General features: G+C 39.6%; 2 protein-coding genes across 2 annotated transcripts in view; one reads left to right on the plus strand and one right to left on the minus strand.

Moving 5' to 3' along the window:
* Positions 1–518: 518 nt before the first annotated feature.
* LOC140926096 (uncharacterized) lies at positions 519–13,193 on the plus strand. The gene is made up of 12 exons (XM_073375892.1): positions 519–1,391; positions 2,508–3,900; positions 5,111–5,177; positions 5,668–5,735; positions 5,885–5,916; positions 6,758–6,835; positions 7,716–7,766; positions 8,366–8,480; positions 9,153–9,229; positions 10,477–10,603; positions 11,506–11,657; positions 13,060–13,193. The coding sequence occupies exons 1-12, from the start codon at positions 576–578 to the stop codon at positions 13,153–13,155; spliced, it is 3,072 nt and encodes a 1,023-aa protein (XP_073231993.1). The 5' UTR covers positions 519–575; the 3' UTR covers positions 13,156–13,193.
* Positions 13,194–16,619: 3,426 nt separating this feature from the next.
* LOC140928428 (probable phospholipid-transporting ATPase IIA) overlaps positions 16,620–23,877 on the minus strand; it is a 47,926-nt gene continuing 40,668 nt past the window's right edge. The window contains exons 23-34 of the mRNA XM_073378175.1: positions 23,725–23,772; positions 23,547–23,645; positions 23,131–23,220; positions 22,887–23,031; positions 21,920–21,984; positions 21,245–21,333; positions 20,859–20,925; positions 20,271–20,335; positions 19,580–19,688; positions 19,258–19,315; positions 18,215–18,418; positions 16,620–17,796 (exon numbers count right to left, since the gene is read on the minus strand). Coding sequence (XP_073234276.1) covers positions 17,660–17,796; positions 18,215–18,418; positions 19,258–19,315; positions 19,580–19,688; positions 20,271–20,335; positions 20,859–20,925; positions 21,245–21,333; positions 21,920–21,984; positions 22,887–23,031; positions 23,131–23,220; positions 23,547–23,645; positions 23,725–23,772 — 1,176 coding nt within the window. The 3' untranslated portion in view covers positions 16,620–17,659. The remainder of the gene's footprint in view (positions 17,797–18,214; positions 18,419–19,257; positions 19,316–19,579; positions 19,689–20,270; positions 20,336–20,858; positions 20,926–21,244; positions 21,334–21,919; positions 21,985–22,886; positions 23,032–23,130; positions 23,221–23,546; positions 23,646–23,724; positions 23,773–23,877) is intronic.

Below are 23,877 nucleotides of genomic sequence, written 5' to 3' on the forward strand. Positions count from 1 at the left end.
GGGTGAGAGGAATAATTGTTTTAGAAAAATCCAACTAGTTGGTCAAAAATATCGAGAATAAAAAAATTTTAGCTAGTTAAAAGCTACATGTAGATTTTAATCCTTTTTTGCCGCCAAAAAGCCCGCGCTTTTCGCTACTTGGGGGCTATAACATATAGCCAAGTAGCCGCTCAACCAATCAGAACACAGCGTTGATAATAGACCACTAGTTGAATTATTTTTACTAAAGTAAAGTATTAAGATGTATATTAAAGTCAGAGTTGCAGTATTGTTGTTGTTGTTGTTTATTTTTTTGTCCATCAATTTTAAACCAAATCTTGATGATTTTTGTTAAGTTCCTATCTGGTACATAGTGCTTTGTAAGAAACAACAGTTGTAAGTCAGTGTGCTTGTGTTGCCACCAGCATTAGTTAATTTTAAAAGTGAAAATTTAATGATTAGTTAAAGTATTCTTTAATCACAGAAATTTCCAACATGCCTTAAATTTGGTTCTGAGTGTACTGTAAGTGTTGCTAACAATGACTTTTCCCTATTATAGGTGAGGTATTGGCAGAAAACTTCCAAACTTTATAGAAATGGCACTAGCTTCACCATCACAAAGTGCACCAGATATACAAAGAGTCCTCTTGAGGCGGCCTTCACAAAGCTCATCTCCGTCTCTCATCACCCCAGAGGTCATGGCTGTTGATTTTTGTCGTAGTAAACCCAAATTAGTTGAACTTGAAAAGGTGCTGTTTTCTCTAGCCAATGGCAGTGTTAGTTTACAAGAGGCAAAAGACAGCTGCTTATCCTTGTTATGTGACAGCATTAACACAAAGGAAATCTTTAATGTTTTTTGCTCCTGTAGTTGGACAGACCGATACAGAGATCCTACTATCTCTCAGCTTTTTTATGAACTTGTAAATATCCAGCAAGATAGCAGTGATTATACACTATTGCTGAATGAACTAGAGATTGCATGTGAAGAATTGCTGAAAGTATTAACTCATCTTGGAACTCCAAACACTCTGCAATTCAACATTGTCTCTCTCTTGCATAATCTAAGTAGATTGGATGATCTCCCACAATCACATCTGGAGGCTGTGCAGAGTTACCTAGAGGAGATTGCAAGGGCCTTGTGGCCTTACAGCAGACCCTCTGCCCCTGATTTGTGGATGAGTGAGGCCTTTTGTGACGCTCAGTGTGATGTCCTTAAAGCTTGTGGTACATTTCTTGAAGCTAAGTGCCCAGTAAATACAGAAAAAACATTCCAGAAGATCAGTGCCAAGCTGATTTCTAGTGAACTCTCACAGTATTGCAGGTTTCGATTGCTTGAAATTCAGGAGCTGCGATCTTCTGGCTGGAAACTTCCTGTGGAAGCAGTGAATTATTACAATGCTACATATCAAAAGGTACATTGAAAGAATGATTTATAATGGTAATAGGACTGAGTGGAGTCCAATTGGGTCTGTAATCATACGAGTGATCGACAAATCAGGAGTTCAGTATGATTACAGACTGAATTGGATGACACAAAGTTCTGTTACCAATAAATCATAACTATAACAAAATTTGTGATATTTTAGGCTTCTTTTTGAAATCAAAACACAAGAAATTCTAAGAGTTTTTTTTTTGCTAGCAGTGAAAGATAAAAGCTATTGAAGTTCGACATGTGATGGCATGTACTGTCCAAGTACTAAGACATGACGTGTACTGTCCTATTATACTGTCCTATTAGTGGTGAAATCAGCACAGTTGATGGCCTATCTGATTTGAGAATTATAGTCATATAGTGACGATTATTAACATTATTGTACAACTGTATCTACTAATCTTATTTAAGGATGACTTGTGGTAAGGCTGTTTTAGTGCTGTGCCGGTTCTTGTGATATTTTGTATTAACATTCTTGTAGTGTTTTGACAGGATGTCAAGCATTATTTGATCAAAACACTTTTCATAATTTTTAGTCCAAAAAATACCATGCTCATTAATGTGTGACAAAATTTTATCCAAATCTTGTACACATGTAAAGTCAACTCTTGCCCTAGGGACACTTCGTTATTACAGACACCCTGATTATAAGAGGCACCTGGCAGCTATACCAAGGCCTTACAATATTGGTGAGAAAAACGATGAAGGAACAAAGTTAACAATGTAACCTCAACACCAAACAAAAGACCTGCAACATATAGGGGTCCACTGAAATTAGAGGTTTTGGGAAAAGTTACAGGCATTTGACTGAAACTCCTGTTATTACATGTACATAATCCTGCCTACGTACACTTTTTTAGGTATCAACAGCACCATTTTATGGTTCTAGCTCTTGTTATAACACGCATGTAAACCAAGCAGTCTCTTTTCAGTTAATTGTACAGTTTCTTAGGGAACAGTTCCCTTTGGTAGATACCAAAAACTCTTGGATTATGACTGCAGATAAAAATGTTGAGAAAAGTTGATGTAACCTACATGTAGTCATACGAAATTTGTACCAACAGTATCCAACCATTGTTTATTTTGTCTTGAGCAGCTGAGGAACCAACCTAGAGGGAACCAAACAATCAGTAATTCTACAGGACCTTTAAAGAATGATTTGAAAAGGATTAATTCTGTGGAGGAAAAGAAAATAATCCAAAATAACAGCAAACCAGTGACTGTGCTGAGAATAAAAGAGAGTGATCTAAGAATGTCATTTCAAAACTTGCGTGAAGACTTTGCTCCAAGAGAAGAAGTTGTTAAAGAGCAACATGTTTTGGTAGATCACAACCGGTGTTCATCCATTAGTGATGAAAAATTGCCAGTGTCAACTGAAAAGAGAGTATCTGTTGGTTTTGGCGATGAGAGCCTCAGGACCACTCCTGTCAATAAGGCCTTGAGTGACTCAAACCTTTGCCAAATGGATCTGATTGCTAAAAAGCTTAAAAGTGAGAAACTTTCTTCACCTCCATGCAGTGCAGTAGATACTATATTAAGAGCCCCTTTTGAGGATATTTCCAGCGATGGAAGACAACAGGATATGAATGCAGGTGCTGACACAAATCCTCCCACCCCACTTTCTTATAATTCCACAGGGCATGTTGTGGAACGCGTATCATCTCCATGCAGCAGTGATGGCAGTGATGATGTTTTTACTAACACAGTTGGAAGGGACAAAATCATTCCGGCAATTCGTAGAGGTGACTTCAAAAAAGCACGGCGACCCTTCAAGAGTGACTCTTCGTTGCCCTCAACTACTAAAAGTCTGGAGAGTTATTTAGATTCCACAATATGTAACTGGAAGGTTGAACCTACAGTGTGCAGTCAAACAATTGAGTTGGTGACATCTGATGCAAAAGATCAGCTAAAAAGTGACTCCTGCTCATTTCAGGTTGCCGATGGTGCATCTGATAATAATTCAAACAGCCCGATTGTTGCTGAAGTGGATCATGGCACCAATACATGTAGAACCTCAATTGAATGGGAACTTGGAGAGGGATCAAAAGTTAATGCTAACGAAGAGAGTACAGAAAGTGTAAGCTTGCACAAAACTGCTGATAAAGGTGACCCTAGCACCCACCACACTACACAAGAATGGACAGCTCTAAGAGCATCAATTGGTGATGAAACACTTGAAGGTGCCAAAGGTGTTAGCTCACATAATGAAGCAGACAGCTGGAGTGAAAGACCATCAGAGAATAAGACACAACCACAAAACACAACTAACGTCAATGATACATCTAAAGAAAATTGGAGAGATAGTTGTAAAAAGGTTTCAAGTTCAGCAGACTTTTGGGGAAGTGGCTCAGGTAACAAGAACTGGCGTTTTAATAAATCAGTGAGTGTTGATGAGACAACAAAGGATACAACCCCTTCATCAAGTGAGCATTCTAAAAGATACAGCACTGGTGACATTAAGTTTGAACGTCAGGATTCAGATGAGAAAGGTTTGTTGATTTAGAAGGAAAGTGTTCTTTTACTGCACTTACATGTACAGTGTATGTACAGTCATTTATTTATTCATTAACTTCCTCAGCCACAACCTTCTTTGCTCAGTGGACCTGCACCTTGTTATTTAATTGTTACATGTAAGTCCACTGTTTGGGTCTTGCGTACACAGCTCCTTTTTTGTTGAAACAAAGATACAGTCCAACCCCTTGTAAGCGACCACCCAAAATGCAAAGACTGAGTGGTCGCTTATGGGAGGTGCCCGTTTATTAGAATCGAACCACATGGTGCCCCTTCTGAGAGTAGGCCCAAGCACATGTACTTGTGTAGTGACGGTGCCACTAGTCTGGTCTTAATTTCATTATTAAATACCTGCTCATGTTCTGTAGAGTCAACAAATGCCAGGTCCATCAATTAAAGGTGAAAAAACTCTTTGTGCTCACCTTTGCTACTGAACTGGTTAAAAAAAACGTACAGTAAAATCAGTACTTTTAAGTCTGAAAGATAAGATGGAGTTGAATCATTTTTTAATTCAAGCAGTGCAACCCAAGTTTGAAATAAACATCATAGGGATATAGTTGAAAAAAAAAAAAATTAGGTGTATGGTACTGGTACCCTACACGTAGCTACTCTGTACTGTCAAATTCTCAGTATACATGTACAATATTTGTGTATGATTACAGTGTGTAGGTCAAAATGAAATTCAGGTTTAAAAATTGTTTCATTCCAGGGTGCAAAGAAAATCATTTTTACAGCTTGCCATTCGGGCAAGCCGAAGCTAGCATTTATTAGCCCAGACGTCATTTCAACTAGCCCCAAAAACTTTTTGATGAGCAGAATTGATTTCACAGTTCTTCTGTTATTTGAATTCCTCAAAAAACATCACTTGCCTGGTGGGTCAAGTTAAAAACAGAATTCACTGGCCCGATAGCAAAAGCCACTAGCCCTGGGCTATCGCACACTACTTTCTTTGCACGTTGCATTCTCAATTGCAATTACCTTGTCCCCAAGCGCTAACTTTTCATTATCATGAATAACAAGGGTTGAGAAACGAAGAAAACTGAGAATAAAACCAACCTTAGGGTGAGATTGTGAATACATGTATTATACTCGATTGTGAAGCCACCTACATCTTACTCCCTAGCTTTCTACTTTAAATCTCCATGACAACCTTGGTTAGATACAGTATCTGTTTTTCTTTTAATATAGTTAAAAGAACCAGAGGAGGGTTTGGGCTTCCTACACAGGCTACCCATGATAGCAAGGAAACTTTAAGGTAATTATATCACTCTCCAGAGGGCTCAAAACCAAGCCAAAGTGAAATTGTTTTGCATGGTTGGCTAATAGAAGGAGGAATATTCATAATGACCATTAATGGGTTTCTGTTTGGTGTACACTGTAAAAGCGAACTTGTTTTGCATTAATGGCTTATAGGATGAAGAATTCTCATGACATGTTTGTATTTCGACCTCGCCTCATTCACCAATGGAACCATTGGAATGACATCCTTTACTATTGGTACCAATAGTACTATTAGTACCAATGGACCATCGGAATTGCCCTGTACCCAGCCAGGTCACACGCGAAAACAATCCAAGTCCCCATCATGTGATGCATATTAACCAGCAGGACCACTGGAATGACATCCTTTTCTATTGGTACCAATCCTACCATTGGTACCAATGGACCATCAGTTTGACAAATCGTGCCCATTTGTTTATATTGGACATGTGTGAAGGTTCATTTCTTTATTTTTGCCATTGCAGTGAGGAAAATCTTGTGGCATCTGAATCAGAACTTCTTGAAATTCAAATTAGTGAAGAGGAAAGCCAAGGTGGGTTATTTGATACACTGTACATCTGTCAGATGCCCTGTCTAATGCAACTTTACTACTAATAAATTGTTTTAAAATAATTTTTGTTTGTTTTTTCTATACTTGAGTATCAGAGCAAAGAGATCATAAATTATTTTTTTTTCTCTCAGCTCTTCACTGGAGGAAAGTTAAAGATATCCAGGTATTTTTATTCTTCCTCAAAGTATACACAGTTTTGTGGTACAAAATTCTAACCAAAAAATTAATGATGATAAATGTCTTCCTTACTGTAAGTTAACAACTGTGTCACAAGGTGGAAGTTGGGTAGCTGAGATATCCAGGAACTTCCACTAATGGCAGCCAGCTACTAGAAGGGGAGCACTCCCATGGCTGGCAAATCCTTAGCCCCTAAGCACAAGGGAAGAAAGCAGGCACCGTCACACTGAGCAAGTCACTGTAAAGAAGGGGGGAGGGGGGCCATAAACTGAGTCCCCATGATTGAGATGACAAGGCTGAATAATTGCCCACTAAAAACTGGCTAAACATGCCAAAAATGCCAGAACACTAAAAATAATCACAAGCTAGAAGAGAAATGCTCTGGAAACTGCTAATAACTGGCTAAACAGGCCAGAATGCAGAAAATGCACTAGAAAGTGCTACAAAGCACACTAGAGCAAGAGCATATGGAATACTGGTTCATTCACATCACACATTACCGCTGGCCTGCAAGATAGGGCTAGTGTTCCTTGTTGTTAACTCTGTTAAATTGCATTTAACTGCATTATATAACGTTTACAATCAAACTAAGCCAAGTAAAAGAACCATCTTGACGAAAAAAAATTCAGATTGATCACTAGTACTGTACACGTGCAAAGGTGTAACCCTCTCCTTTGCAATGACAGTGTATAATGCTTAATCAAGCCCACTGAGAAACCAAGCCAACTGCAAGGCAGTGATGTTATCTGATACAAATAAGTCATTTTACTGTTGTGGTCAGTTTCAATTTTCCAAGAAAAGTGCTTAACTAAATTGCTTGTTTGTAGATTGACACAGGTTGTAGGATATTTCACAACAGAGAGAAATGTACAGTGGAGATTAGAGGTGACCCTGAACAGTGCAAGGTACTAGTAAATTTAAGCAGTGTTTAGTGACTACACAGAGAAATGTTTAGATTTAATGTTGCAACACTTTAACCAAATTGACAGGTACATGTAAGGCCTACACAACAGTCAGGTGCTGCCTGTAGAAGGCACTGGGGGGTGGTGGTGGTGGTGGTGTGGGGGTATTCACACCTTAGCAACAACAATGATGACAGCATCAAGAAGGTCAAAAACGGTTGCTTTTATAACCAGAACAACAACTTTGCACTTGCATCTCATGCATCTCATGTTTTGGTACATTTCTTTGAAATCCATTGCATGACTATGATGTGCCTAACGCTTTCTTCTGTGTCATTGGCAAGGAAATGTGGAGGCTGTAAACATCACCAAGCTTTTTTTTGAAATGTTACCATATGCTTACTGCAGAGTAATTATGCAACAGGTTTCTAGCTTTTGGATTGGTTCTATCATCACTTCTGTTGTTAATATCAACATGCACTGTTTTCCATACATTCCTTGTGCTTTCAATAAGCAGAATAGGTATACAAACAGTGAATTTTTTGGTGATTGCTTCCTCCATTCTCATGACGTCAATGTTTGATAAGGCTGGGATATTTGTAGAAGAATAAAATTTAGCTGTTGGTCACTATAAGGTTACGTCGTTCATCTCACATCTTTGTTGCTTGCTTTCGCTCTTTTTGCGAGGATCCCTCCCTTGCAAGTCTAAAGAATTGATTACTCCTTACTTACTTTTTGGAGTGGCGAATACATATCCCCTTAAGTTCTCTGCAATAAGAGTGCCAGAATGTCAAAAAGTGATAATGGGAAAAAGAATGTGGAGACCAAAGGTACAGAAATCTGACCAATGTGAAACTGATATTGTCTGTTTTATCTCCTTAAGGTTGCCAAGAAGAGGGTGTACAGTGTTGTAGCTGCACTTCAAGAAGAGTTTGTAAGTTAAATAAAGACCTAAGGACATGTTACTTTACTAAAGTTTCAGGGCTGTTAATTCATCTTTTCAGAAAGGAAAAATGCCTGACCAAGTCATTATTTCAGTCAGACAAACTAGAAAACTCAAAAGGTGTCAGGCATACAACTGTACATTATATCGGTTGTCACTCTGACTGAGGGATAAATTCTGTCAGACATCAGTAAATAGTAGTCAGACATGGTCAGACGACCAACTGTTATTTGCAGCTTTGAGTTTACTGCAGTGTATATTGCAGACTACAAAATGTTTTTTTCTACTCAGAGAAGTACATTCTTTGGTGTTCTCAATGGCAGTGGCCATATGAAAACTAAATGAATTGTACAAAGGATGATTAACTTGACATCTAGCTACATGTAGGGTTGATTTTTAATCAGAATGTTATTGATAACTGGAATTTAATTCTAAGTTGTGGTTGTAGAAACATAACCTTGTGATAGTGCTGACTGTTTTTTTGGGTAGTAGAATTACTCTATATACACTGATAAATATCCAAATAAATAACGATAAATAATCACTACTAATGCAGTCAGTAAAGTTCTTCATATTTTGTTTTCCACCAGGGTGCCCTTGTTCCACTGTCAGAAGAAATTCTTGAACATCTTCAAACAGAAGGTCGCAGTTTGCTAGCTGAAAGACTGGCCTTTTGCTCAGGAGCTAATGTCAAGATGATAAGCGGTAATTTTCTTTAGCTTTTATGGTACTTTTTCTCTGTGATGCTTTGTAGCTGGTATAAAAGGGGAGGGGAGTGTTAAAAGCCAGTGGAGATTCCCCTCCAACCCTGCCCTGCATACTACCGAATGTGGTGTAGCAAGAAGGGGGGAAATTATTTCTTTTATTTTGCTTGCTCTTGTGATCTAGGTGGGATAGTGTATTATAGAAATGCAAGTTACTCAAGGGATTATGCTTGTATAGCATTGTGTAATAAACATAAGGTGTCCAACCTGATTGTAAGATATCCATTCTAGTCACAACTTTACCCATTTCTTAGAACGTAAGACCGTTTACATTTTAACCCTTTAAACCCTACGATCAAAATTTAAGTTCTCATTTGTTGCCCCTATTCATTTCCTACAGACGTAGTGGGGAGAAGTTGATAAAATATCAAGCAAATTCATCTTGTGTGATAATGTCCGTAATTCTCATGACCACTCTATTTTCCAAAGCATTGATATTGCAAGGAGAAATTTGATGCTGATCACTCTTAGGGCTTAAAGGGTTAAGGGTGCACACATATACATGCACTTTAAGCAACCACTAAGCACAATAAGCAACCACTTACATACTGTAGCTACAGTGTATGTACAAGAACATTTGTTTTAATTCAAAGATGATCATTACTTCTTTTAGACACACAACTGTTTATATCTGGTTACCGTACTTGTGTAAACCTGGCAAAAAATCAGCTTGCCAAGATCAAGGTTATGGTGAGTACTGTGTGCATCTTTTTTTCTTGCTTGCCCCCTCTCTACTCTTATCCCCTCTCGTGTCGCACGCGCCTCGCTCGCAATTTTCACTTACCGTCCAGTTTGTGTTGAGAATATAAGAGGAAGCTTATTAAGCAACCACGACAGCGGCGAAAACGTTAGCAAAGTACATTCGCGTGATTTGTTCTCATTGGCCCTTATTCCATGCCTTTTGCATTTGTCAAATGTTGGTTAATTTTTCTGTTTTCACACTATTTGATGGCTTTTCTTGTCGACACGAAAAGTTTTCCGGTTTGGCATGTACAGCAACGGCCCGGAATAGAGTAATTTATTCACACTTGAAGCATTGTGTCGGCGCGGTTGGCTGAGAGGGTTGGGTGTACTAAATAAGCCAATTCCGAGTTCCAAAAACCCTCACTTTCAAATTGAGGCTAGGTGCACAACCTTTCTTCTGAAAATGAGTTTTATTTGCATGAGATTGAAAAATGATTTCCATATCAAAGGCTGAGCACTTAACCTCGTTTTGAAACCGAGGGAACTCGGAAATAATGGCTTATTCCATCCTCACTCCTAAATATAATATTTACTTCCGTCTTAGTGGGTTCCAGTCCTTGCTCCTACTTATTCACTTCCGCTATACGGTCCAAATACCTGTTCATACTGTACCGTAGTGTGGCACAGGACCTATCCGATATTTGACGCTCCACTTTAAGAATCCGGTGCCGCACAGCTTCGCTCCGTTACAGAAATCGCGCCGAAGACACCGTTGTTATATGTGATACGTAGCCCTATCCAGTATCTGGTATAGTGTCAACACAGCTATTGCCTTTTGCTGCTCTGGTACCCGTCGTCGTTGGCGTTGCGTAGTCTTCCTAGTAAGACTGTGAAAAAAAAAATGCACTTTTTATTTGAGTGTCAATGTATTTAGCACGAAAGTACTAATTGGGGACACTATATTTTACGTCTCCAACTGGAGACGGGACCGCCATTTTACGTGGTCATCCGAGCCACGCGAAGGTCTAGCCTGTTGCAGTGCAAAGGGAGTACCTTCATTTCTCGGTTATTTTAAGACCCTGAGTATTGATCCGGCCCCAGGAATCGAACCCGTGACCTCTCGCCCTGCAGTCAACACGCTCTACCGACTGAGCTAACACTGCCGCGGTAAAAACACCCTTACACCTTAGTATCTGAATGTACCTTCACCATTTGTTGTTATAATTGTAAGTGTAATATCTCTTGGTTTACAGCTAAAGTACACAGATGATCCAGACATCAGTGTAACAAGTCCGAGCCAACCAGATAGTGCTGAAGAAGAGATTGAACGAGTGGGCAGACTGTTTGCAGCATTAGAAGGGAGACGACAAAGTTTAACAGGTAAACATTACGAAGGAGTCTTTACCCGCAACAATAACAGACAAGTAGTGAGCTCATACTTCTTTCACTAGACGTTTTCAGTTGGATTTTTTTCCTTAACAACGCATGCTGTCATTGGCCATATCGAGGCAATCTCACTTATCTGTAATGGAATTTTCAATTTAGATTTCAAGGAGGGGTTGAAAAGACGAGTTTCCGCTGAAAGTGTTTGGAAAATCCTTGAATGTTTTGTTCAGATGGAAAATAATGAAGTATTATATCAAAGTAATTGGAAAAACCCAGCTGTTGGTACTCCTTGAGTCTTATAACTTTATGTCAGAGTGTACTGTAGTACTTTAACCTGTGGTGCTACATTTTCATCATGAACCTACATGCGTCTCTGTTGTTCGATAATGAGCTTGAACTACATAAAACAAACTTTAAACCAATGATAAAACCAACATCCTCAACTTGGTCCCTTAGGCCCTGCCTCAATAACGCAGACACTTATTCAGTGGAGTTGGTTTTAAAGATGTACGTATTAGCTTTTGTATGTTCTGTTTTTGGTGGAGGTCATCCCATTGCGTGAAAGAATAACAGTTATCTCCCGGATACTTAATGCTACAGAACCAAAAGGAAGCTTCGGCTACGCGCATGTTCTTTTCTTTCTGGCTCGTAATGGTAATTTTATACATTGTAATCGCGCGCTTGACCTGAGAACAGGCCCAAGTTTAGCAGTTTTCCTATATTCTTTTATACGCATTCGCGCTTTAATTGGGCTCTCTATTCGTTTAGCCTTGCCTGCTGGAATTTCAATTCATATACCAAGCGAAAAAAAAATAGAGCCTAATCTCAGGCTATCTTGCGCTATTCGTAGCCTTATGTATATGCCTTAAATTTTTTCTTTAAACAATTTGTTTCAGAGGGTAGTACTGCGGATCTAAAGCCCAGCAGAGGCAGCTTGACAAGGGACTTCTTGCTTGCTTGTGCTTCATCCCCAATTGCTCAGCAGCGCCCAGCTGATCTCAGCTTAGATAGAACAGAAGATTGGGTCCAAGCCATTGTGCTAGTTAATGTGAGTATCAGAGTGTTTTAAAAAAGAATTATGTAGGGTATTTGTTCCTTGTGGAGTTACCGGCAAATAGAGCCGCCTCCATCGCTGCCGTCGCGAAGGGACCCTGATAGCAGAGCCTTACCTTCACCAGCTCGAACTTAGCGTAATTGAGAAAGTCACTGCACAAATTGAGTAAGATATTTATTGAGCATGTGCAGCCCTCTTGCTGGGATACAGGTACTGGTACATGAACATCGGGCTTAGTTACGAACATCGGCTTATCAATAAGCGGATGCTCGCACTCGGAAAACCAGTTTGACGAGAGAACACAAGATTGACTAGTCCAGAAGTTCGGCTTTTTGGCGATTTTACAAGCTTGACGCGATTCAGGGCGAGCCTCCTAATCTCCTTCACTCAAGAAGACAAAAGGGGGCACTGTTCGCAGGGTGCCAGCGAGAGGAGACGATGAGGGAAGCCTGTATTCGCAGGCTATTCGTGAAACTATGCGACCCATCTAGCGTCTTTTTTTGTGGAGCAGTGGAAGTTATCTGCCGGATAGTTCTGCGATTTTTGTCAAAGCCGTGTGTTTGTCAGTCACCGTTAGGCGCATCTGATGTAAACACTTACCTGTATCTCCCAAATGTGCCCAAATGAAGTTAAAATGTTATCCGGTTCGAAACAATGGCAATGGTAGGACTATGTCGGTGTTATATTGCCCCATGGGACTGGTTTTGGGACGCTATCGCTTCTCTCATTGGTTATGATTACAAACTTGCGCGAGAAATTGGGTCGAAATTAGCCCCCCCCCCCCCCACCCTTCTCACCCCCATAGTAGAGACCCGTTGATTCGAGGACGAGGACGAGATTTTAATCCCTTTTTTCCTCGTGTTTACATTCGATAACTTGCTCCTGCCACTATGAGAGTAGAATGATGAAGGCTATCGCGTTTTCCCGCCGAAATGACGCTGGTTCACGCGCGCGCACTAGAGAGTATTAAGAAAATCTCGTAGTCGTCCTTGCCTTAGAATCTAAAGGTGATGTTACACGGGACGATTTGCAACGACTATTTTTAGCGCAGTACAGCCTTGCAATGCTGGAACAATGTTGCAGCCATTCCAAGCAATGTCGCAACAATGTTAAAACGCTGTGTTGCGCGAAAAATCGTTGCGAAAAATCGTTCGCGAAAAAATTGCGAATCGTCCCGTGTAACATTACCTTAAAGGTCTCACGTGCCACTCTACACAACACCCGACCCAGACTTCCTCGAACATCAAGATGACCTATTAAGCAACATCAAAGCGCCTTGGAATCCGCGCCAGTTATCTACACACGCAATTTGAAAACGCGTCTGAAGTAGCACCAAAAATTCGCCTGTGTAAACGGGGCTTAAAAACTGTGGGAATTTACTTTTTGTTATTTTCAGGGAAGAAGGGGCGAGGAGGTTCTGTTGGGACAAAGGAGAGGTTTTGGATCACCTACGTGTAATTTGGATTCAAGAACAAGACATCCGTCAGTCTAGGACTTTATTGTTTCTATTAACTATCGACCGTTTACTATGGAACGTCTGATCATCGCAGAAATGTTGCCGGTTGAATGAAACAAGTGCGTCAACGCTACGTAAACGGAACTCAACGGGCACTGCCCTTAATTTGAAAGGAACAAGTTTGTGTTTGAGCATGCACGGTTTAATAATTATGACATCGTTCTCTTGGCATCTAGACCTTGCTGGTGTTATTAAACGTAACATCTTCAAACTAACATAGAGGAATCATTATTTAATGGGATTTACAAGTACCAGAAGAGGTTGATTGATCTTCACAGTCCCTCTGAGATTCTCAAGCAAGTCACATCCATCAGTATTGAGCTTGGAGTAGAAGTTGAAGTGACTATTTCCGATGTTTAAAATGGTGCAAGAAAGGATCAACAATCAATACAAGAACAACTCTACCGTTCACGTGTTTGACGGTCTAATGAAGAATTATTCTTAAGACCCAGGAAAAAAGTAAAATGGAGACGAACCTGAATTTTTGGACACCTTTCTTGACGGTAGAAGAGATGATCCCGAACATTTATTGACAAAAATTCAGAAATACAAATTTTAGCGGTATAAATTAATATATAATTTCGTCCAGTTTTTGTTGGGACACGATGTGAGGAAATTGATTGTAGTTTATTTGAAATACGAGATACTTTTTAACTTGTTTCAGTTGGTTGAGTTCCTTAGATGAATTAAATTTGACCACCATCGTCGTTAATAGGAAACCGAAGTTTTGTTATAAATGCAAGTTTTTTGTTTTCTCCCAAAATTGACCAACACCAATTTTCTCCTAACAAAATCAATATATCATTAAAGGTGATGTTACACGGGACGATTCGCAACGACGATTTTTAGCGTAACACAACGTTGCAATGTTGGAACAATTTTTTATAACCATTCGAAACATTGTCGCAATAATATTGCAACGCCGTGGTGCGCTAAAAATCGTCTCGTGTAACATCACCTTTAAGGGAAAAGGTTTTGAGGATTAATAAACTGATCACCGAAGAGAAAATGCATTAATCTTTGATCAATAAACGTGATGTTATACACGGAACGATTCGCAACTACCATTTAGAGTGGTTTTCGTTTGAGTGTCGTAAAACCAAAACCAAAGTAATTACTCTGGCCAATCACATAGGACACAGACAATACATTGAACCAATCAAAACTCGAAGTAATTACATGTGGCGGACGAAAAGCGCGGGAAAATGCATGCGAGCGCGTCACAATTGGCTTTGGTTTTACTTCTGATTGGATGAAAAGGTGGCGCGAATCTTTTAAGCCAATCGCATCGTGTAGAAAGTGCAAAACCAATTACTTTTCGACACTCAAATGAAAACCGCTCTATAGCGCAACACAGTGTTGCAATGCTGGAACAATTCGAAACAAAATGTCGCAGCAATGTCGCAATGCTGTGTTGCGATAAAAATTGTCCTTGCAAAATTAATCGTCTCGTGTAACATCACCTTAACTCTTTAGGAAAATTTATGGAGAAAAGTCCGGAGAATTTATATGTAAATTATTGGGGCTTTGAAGGGTTATTTTAAAATCCTATCGTAACGTCAACGTTACGCTGCGAAAATCAACGTTCATTTCTAAGCTGATTGCTTAAAATATGACGAAGATCGGTAATGCTATTCTGATTCTTTATAACCATACAGAGATTCTAGTAACTACATCGGCAAATGATTTTGCGTGGCACGAACGATGTGAATAAAACCCTTATGGTGTAACTTAGTGAGTACTGAAAGCTAGTTGGCTTGTTTTTGGAATTTCTAAACAAAAAGAGAGTTCTTTTGATGACTCTCAAAAAACGAAATATCATATCTTTCGCTTGAAAGAATTCCCTTTGCTTCTGCGCGAAAATAGTTTGCGACGCACTGTTCTTTCCCAATTGAAACGCGTGAACTGTAATTGCCATAATCCTTGAATTGTGTGTGCAAGGATTTTGTACAGATACAGGGCTCAAGGAGCCGGCACTGTAAGGTCCTATAGAGAGGTAAACTATGTATACTGTAGTGTGTTATACATGTACTAAAAGGAAGCGGAATTATAAAAGTGCTTTTTTGCGATAAGACAGAAGGCATTAAATTCAGGGATGACAGTGAATGGTCTGGACTTAAGAAAGCTTTCACCAGTAAGAAACGCTTTGGTCAAAAAATACTTAAGGTTTTGTCTAATCATTTACTGATACAATCACACAGTGTAAAAGTTAATTAGAGTGGCAAACTTCGACACAAAATCACGTTTTCTCAAGTTTTCACTCGGGTGGTTTATGGTATTGCCGCCAAGAACGCGTATCACCGAATAACAATACTTTTCGCAAACGCTTATTATCTCCAAATGTATCTGTAAATTTTGAGCTGGAGCGAGCGTCAGAATTTTGCTAAATGTACGAGGTACCATATCCACGAGGACTTTGAATTCCAAAGTTAGGCGGTTTGACGACACTACGGGGCGTGGGACTGCAGTTTAAACTACACTTATGTTAAAAGACATCATATACTGAGTAAAGTTTAGAAAAACTTATGAGGGAACTGTGAACACTCGTGTGATGATAGATGTTAATGTTCTTTAGTCCATGATTGAATAGTTATGCCTGCTTTGGGTGATCTTTTATAACGGAACTGTATAGCTTTATGTAGGGACAGTCATCACAAGACGAGGGACTGACGGCCGGCCCTTTTATTTACGGGAAGGGATTTCTTTGCACACCTATACCTGCTTGCAAAATTATCCCTTGAGAAATGAGGAACTACTTTCAGTGAAGGAAACAAAACAAAGAACATCTGACGAGCGCTCATCTTACTACTCACAATCAAATGTCAAAAAGTCCGACTAACAACTACACAAGACAACTGTTTGCTTGGTTTCTTCCATTTTATTACCTTTATGTTACCTTAGTTTTTCGCTACAAAACCTTGTCAAAACCACAGTTACAAGTCAGAGGATAAAGTGATTTTACTTGAACCGTGAAATAGATAATAACAACTGGTGCAAAATAGCTACAAATAAACAAAAAAGACAATTTCACGGGTTAAGTAAAAATCACTCTAATCAAAATGATGACTAACTATTCATCATAGAGTACTATTTTAGTTACACACTATCATATTCAATATTCACCTAAACACTCCCTTTATTCCCAGTAGACTTATTTCCGCAAAGTCTTACAAATATAAGCAAAGCATTTGGCATGAGAACTATGAGAGGTTTGGAAAAACAGATCACCTGTTATAGTCTCCATAATGCCCTACTTTCAGTAGACTGTCGAGGTCGATCGCCCAGGTCGAAAGATTGATACCTTGATGTCTTATGGTAAGCGGAAACTGGAATAGCTTGGATGTCTACAAATTGCCCGTAAGTACGGGGATGACTCGCAAGTGCCCTCTCAATTGTCCGTAGATGAGGGAATGGCCCCCAATCGCCCCTTCCCCCCCCCCCCCCCCCTCTAACACACACATCACGGGTAATTTTTACTCTCGAACTGAGCGATCCACCTAAATAAGTATCCAGAAAAAGGGGACTCTGAAAGAAATGTTTTCCTCAAGAGAAACAAGCTCAACAGTCAAAAAGAAACAAAAGGCATATGAACAGAAACTCGTTAATTCAAAAAAATATCTGCACCAGACCCTGCATAGAGCATCCTCCATAAAATATTGTTACAACAGATTGGGTCATGCGTCCACTATTTCATTTCTATGAATATCGGCACACCCATTAAATAACTTTGCAAATGGTACTTTTATACCACGAAAATTCACAACTTTTTCAGTTAATTTCAGTTCAGAAACTACCAGATACAAGAATAATTTCTGTTAAATTACATCCTTAGACAATCTTCTTATCTTTTTAGCTACTCAACTTACACCCTTACATCTCCTGGAAGAAATGGGAAAAATAAATTTATTCCTAAAGTATAAAACATGCCTAGCATTTTGAAATTTTTGTTTTGTTTTTAAACTTAAAACAGCCCATCTTGCACCGCGGCCAGTGGCGCGAGCCAGTTACTGTATTGGGCCCAGGCTTTTCTGTTTGCTCTTAAGCGGTGAGTTTGGCCTTATGGGAATAAAACACTGCATCACATCCTTCCCACGACGCCTTAAGGTCTCTGTTATACGCGCGACAATAGGGACTAAACAAAAGTGTGACGGCACAACAATTGTTAATCGCTTTGTCGTCTGCTGCACAACGAGCGTATAATTATACCTATCTCAGCTCGAACGAGCTCCCCTCTTGTCACCTCCAACATAACTGGAATAATCGCCGATAAGTTTTAAAAGACGCAATGTCAGTTTTCAGCGAAGTTTTCACAGGTTTTGCCGTTGTCAAATCATTAAGTTCCCTCATGGTGCCTGGACGACGGAAAGCAAAACTAACTTGCCAGTCAGGCCAATGAAAAACAGGAGTTTATAACCATAACTGCAAGTACACCATTTAATTTTCCACTGCACAGTGAATGAGTTTTAAGTTAGTCCACTTGTTAATTCGTCAGCTTTGAATAGCTTGGTGGAGCGTATTTGCGCCTGAGATATTTCAGAATGTACAGCGGTAAACAACTGACTAGAGTGATAACAACAACCTTCCACAAAAACTCCGAGGATATTAGGAACTTTTGGTCTGAAAAACAAAAAATATATATATCAAATATATGTTTGTAAAACAAAAACAAAATCATTCAAGTATTCATCGAATGTAATAATGTACCCAATACTACGCATAAGAACAAACTGTTCACCCTGAAATTATAAGAATGGAACATTTCACGCAAAATATGCGAATAGGACCACAAAGTAACACACTGTACGGAAATAACATGCACGCAAAACTTCCACTGAGTGAAGGGAGGGCACACACTAACAATGTCTCTGTAAAATTTTATCTAAATCGCCTCTAGTAAAACAGCCGAGACATACAACATGTAGCATAAGCAAAATCTATTCATAGACAGGTGTCCCCCGCGGCCTTAGGATGATAAAGTTAATGCGAATACATATCGCATAATTTACGGAAACTGACGGTGGTTCAGTCTACTTACCAAAATAACCTTTAAGGACAATAAGGGTTCCAATGTAGATAAGAAGACTAATGACTTCAGCTACTAACATAAGCCAGTGCCACGTATGAATAGTGAGAGCTACCATAATCAGTTCAGTGAGAATCAGAGAAGTGAATGTTATGGATACCACGTGAATGAAGTCCTGATCGAACAGGAGAAGGCCACCGAACATTATGATACCACCTGAAAAAAACAACAACGTCAGCTTTTCATTAAAGTGCTACTAAATTTTATGTAAGATTCTAGTATGTAACATTAACCAGTTCAGTCCAATACCCAAGGGCGGAGTTAGGAGTGGGCCGAGGGGGCAACGGCCACCCCTTTGTCTTATTTTTAAAGAATTATCAAAAAAATGAAAAGTATTGACATAGCTGGCACGTGGTAAGTGTCCCGGCCACCCCTTTCCGAATTTTCTGGATCGGCCCCTGATACCAAGTTATGAATGGATGATTCATCACTCTAACATTTATGTGGACGAATCCTTCGGTGTTTCTATTCATATGAAGCGTCTTAGGAAGAACGTTTGCGTGGTACTATTTATTTCTTTCCATTTTAGAAAAATAATTTGAAATTTTAATAATTTTTTTTACAGTGGCCATTATAAGGAATGAAAGGTTAAGAGATGGTTAGGGAAAATCCTCATGGACGTAGAAAAGTCAGGTAATTTCGATTCAGGACAGGGAAAAGTCGGGGTTATCAGTTTTATATTTTCAACGACACTGATCATCATGATATCGATCCATTCACTTTACTGCACGCTATACGGTTGATTTCAAAAAGGTGAAGTTATGGAAGATTTAAAAACTCAATTCCTCCTGCGTCTCATTCTTTTGATAACGACTCACACTGAAAGACTGACATAAAAAAAAAGCTTTCTCAAGGAATCTTCTCCAACGTAACTAACAAAATAATGGCTTTCAGTGAGGGTGCTCGATGGAGGTAATGGACAATATGGTATAATAAAAGGTGGTTTCCCCGTGATTATCACGACGGAGAGAATTAACCCCTCCTATTAGGTTTACCTTGATATATGCTGATCAGGACCCAAATAAAGAAAGTCTTGTATGAAAGTGATCTGCCCTGCAATTTACAAACAGAAGAAACAAGAAATGAAGACTACCAGTAATCTTCCTGACTACTCAAAAATCCATGGAAAAACGGCGCACAGTTTCTATCGTAGTGGTTCAATTTTATCATTCCATGCTTGAAATTATACTTTTCTTTTTCTCTCAAACGCATCATCATACGTTAGTATACTCCAAAACAAGGGGAAAGAAACATTTAAACCGAGAAATATTGAATTTAATTACTGACAACAACCACACTATTAGTTTTATCACCAACCTTCCCTAAATCTTTATACAATTCAGGATAAATTAACGCGATGTCGGACGGAACATCCTCGTCCAATACAAGAGAGAAAACTGGCAGCATTGTGTATGCCGTGCCGTACCTACAGTAAAATGAAGCAAATCAGTATTGTGCAGTTAGTGTTCATACAGAGGACAAGATACCAGATACCAGGGCAACGATACCTGGTCATGACACTTGGTAAGTGCAAGAATGAGAAAACTATGGAGTCTCCATCAAATAAAAGAATTGTTTGGTAATGTCTCAGTTAAAAGGGCTCAAAATGACGGTCGCTCAACGGATATGACCATTTGTCCGGAAAAACTGTCAGTTGGCCGGTCATTTTGACCGCTTAAGTAGATAGCTCTCAAATAAATAACTAAAAATAAATTCAATCGCATTTATTCTGGAAATTACAAAAACAGTTAAATCACAATTTTGTCGGAATTGCATGGCTATTATTTTAAAATAAATATATACAATATTTTGACCGGTCAGAAACGAGTCAGAACAGTGACCGAGCTAAAATATGTTTAGCGGGTCAACATGGCCGGCCACTATCCAAAAATGATTTTGAGCCCTGGTTTAAGCTCTTTTACGGAGCAAAAACCATGTGGCTGAGGGTGATGGACTGTGCAGAAGACTGAATGGGAAACACAAGGAAACAAATAAAACGGCAACTTACCCGATTAAAAGAATTCCAGAGAAAAGGGAAACTGAAGCAAAATAGAATACACAAGAAAACACCGCCTGATACAAAAAGAAAACACAGATCAGCAACTCAACAATGACTCAACGGGCGCCAGTCTCTGTGAAGAGACAATATGACTGTCATCAACACGATTGTCTTTCAAACATCCCCTTATAGCTCCTTATTTGTTCTTTTCTTTAGATTTGTTCCCAAAATCCTTCGCTGTTCGTTTCCGATCTGCTGGTCACGCGCGAAGGACGTATATCACCTGCAGCTCGCCAAATTTTCAGTCGCTGAAAAAATTGGTTGAAGCTAAAATCCAGTCCAATCACACCCAAATGAGCTCTACCTTGTTTTAAAAAACTGCTAAGGTAAGCGGTCGGGATCCGCCTTCGCCCTCGATTTTTCTTTCTTTTCAGTTGTCATAATGTTTTATCTTTCCAGTATGTTCGTGAGTAAAGGGGGGAACTTTGCACCAGACAAAAATTCCTGAACTCAACTTGTTGGCAAGGGGAGAGACGTTAGTCAACTCGTTTTGCGAATGGAGTACGGGAAGTTCAAATGCAAAGCATGCCAGCCTACCTGCATTACGGAAATAATAAGTCCTCTGTGGATGACAAACTGGCCCAGAGCTGCTGATCTCTTGTAACTGAAAAGACAATACAAACAGTGACAAAACGCATTTTGTGAGGTGGAAGTGCTTTCTATCAAAACATAGGAAGTGGAGTTGCCACAACTCATCACCACTATCATGGTCATCTTCATTGTCATCCTTATCATTATCATCATCATCATCATCACCTCCATCATCACTAAAATAATCAGCGGCAGAATCGTTATCATGAACACCATCGTCATCGTAGTCATCATCAGAATCAGCGACAGGAGCACTAACGTGATCATAACCACCATCTACACTTAAATATCAAGATTCTAAAGGGAAAACAACAACAAAAAAATAAATGAACCTGTTTCTGCCGTGCCACATCAATAGCCTTCCAAGATATCTAAACTGTGTGATGGAAAAATCTGCTGCAAGTGACGCTTGTCGACCTTCCTGTAATGACAGAGAGAATAATGCGTAAACCATGAATACGGAAAAAAATCTCTGTTAAACACCAGCAGACTATGCATTTTGCTACGGTTAGGTGTTGGTTTTCTAAGAACGCGGTTAGGTCACAGAATGTGAAGCCTGCTCTGGAAAATCAAAATGAGCCGGCAGCTTTTATACACTTAATACCTAGCCGTATTATTCTTCATCCTATAGAGCGTTTTTAAAAAGAACAGAGATCGTGTTGTTTTTATCGATCACCCTACACCACCGGCGTGACTAGCTGAACGCCACATTTTGAGCGGTCGGCCAGCACAAGATTCGAGGCCGCACTTGGAGAGACTTTACTCGGTTATTTCACGGCTAATAGGAAATTGAGGTTGACTGGCGAACGTGTATGTGGTTATCGTTCTGTCTTCTGCACGACAGCAGAATCTTGGTATAACGAAGTACTCGTTGTAACCAACGATCTTCTCCACCCCAGTAATGGTACATACTGTGGAAAAGAACTCTATGTCACAAACCATCGTTATAGCAAACATATTTTGCCAGTCTCTTGGCCCTTCGTTAGTAAGAAGACATTTTCTCTCACCTTTCCTTCAATGCCAACTCCCGCATCAGCTGCTTGAATCATACTGACGTCATTTCCGCCATCACCTAAAACAAAATTAAAACAGGACACCTATCACTGAAGAGTAACTATGGCATAAAAACCGTTATATTTAGAAGCTCATATTTCACTCAGGCGAAGCGACTTAACGACAACGAGATCAGAGTTCAAAGTTAATTAATGTACACGAGGTCTCGCCACGTCATCAGGGAGTGTCCTCGTTGGGTTGTAATGCTGCGTCGAATAGCATTATGGGACCGTTTTGGGAGACCAATTTTTACGCAGTTTCCTGTGCAACGTCGCAATTGCCAATGGAGAGCTTAAGCAAAGACATTTTTGAGCGACGCACGTCAACCGGAAGTGGACCTTATCCATTGATGGGCAGTGGTTTAGCCTCAATTTTCGGCCAAATCGTGTCTATAAGAATAAAGACACTTAGCAATACAAATTTGGTAGCGTCAAGTCATATTATAAAGGAAAAGGCATCAGTTCCGGTTGACGTGGGTCGCTCAGAAAAGCCTTTGTTTAATCTCCCTAATAAGAGGCGACAGCGTCCCAAAACAGTCCCATAGTGCAATTCGAAACAGCGATCCAGTGTCACAAAACACCTGAAAATGGCCAGTCGACTAGAGGCAAATTGCACGATAACGTCGCTATACTGCTAAGACCATAATCCTTCAGGGTTTTGCTTTCTTGCGCAAGTAAATAAAGGCTATTGTTATTTTCATCTCGCTGGGATTACCAAATTTTTGAAAATATAAAAGAAAACCTAAATGAATCGTGGTATTAGTAGTAAAAGGATGCCATCGTGCAATTGGCCTATTGTAGAAAAAAAAGACTTCAGAGAAAGGTGAATTTGTTCAGCTGCACATCATCATATAGTACTGGGCAGCATACAAATGGCACCCAAAAAGATACACGATACACAGTGGTTCATTTATTATCTCACCTATTGCGCAAGTTCTCTTTCCTGTATGTTTCTTTAGAAGAGTCACGATATCCGCCTTCTGTTGCGGTGAACAGCGACAACACACCACAACAGGGCAGTTACAAGCTAGTTCTATGAACTCTTGTTCGTAATGACGTAAACAAACCTGGCAGAACAGATTGGAACAGTAAACAATTGATGAACCACAAAGGTAAAATATCTGAGTTAACCAGAAGTACTCGGATGACGGCCATTTTAGACATACCTCTAATGAATCTCCTTTGATTATCAGAGCGCAGTCATTTTTTCGCCTCAACGAATTGAGCTCTAAATGTGCTTCGGAACGATTGCTTATCTGCGTAGAAATAACAAAGACGGTAGTTAGATAACTTTCTCTTGGTAATATGAATGTTTATAAAACACATTGGTAACGAGAATTAAGGACATAACCACACAAGATGAATCTAACTGATACTTCGACATGGCTGCGGAAATATGAGACGCAGAACCAGAGCCAGAACAAAAGTTTCATCAAGTTCGCCAAAGACAGATATGAATTTTTATTCCGAAAATACATTCACGAACAAACTGTTTTGCTTATTGTTTCTAAATACGGCTATTGTGAAGTGGGTGAAATATTAAGCACGGGTGCTCTTGTTATGTTATGAAAAAAGGAAATACCTGTTTAAAAGTGTGCATCATTTGATTTCTGGCAATGAGGCGAGAACTCTGTGCAATACAGGTAGCGGTCTCGAGTTTGTCCCCTGTTAACATCCATATCTGAAAGTCATAAAACAGCCCGTGTAAGGGTTTTCAAAGGCAATGTGCTTGTTCCTTAAATAACCTTGCGATGTCTCACCCTGATTCCGGCATTTCGAAGCATTTCAAGCGTAGGACGAACATCAACCTGTAAGGAAAATAGCAGCAGTTCACTAAAGTCGAAGCTGTAAAAACGTGTTTAAAACAACAATAACAACAAAAACGACAAACAACGGTTATTTCCTGGAGGCAA

The sequence above is a fragment of the Porites lutea genome, chromosome 2 (assembly GCF_958299795.1).
Source record: "Porites lutea chromosome 2, jaPorLute2.1, whole genome shotgun sequence".
Classification (NCBI taxonomy): Eukaryota; Metazoa; Cnidaria; class Anthozoa; order Scleractinia; family Poritidae; genus Porites; species Porites lutea.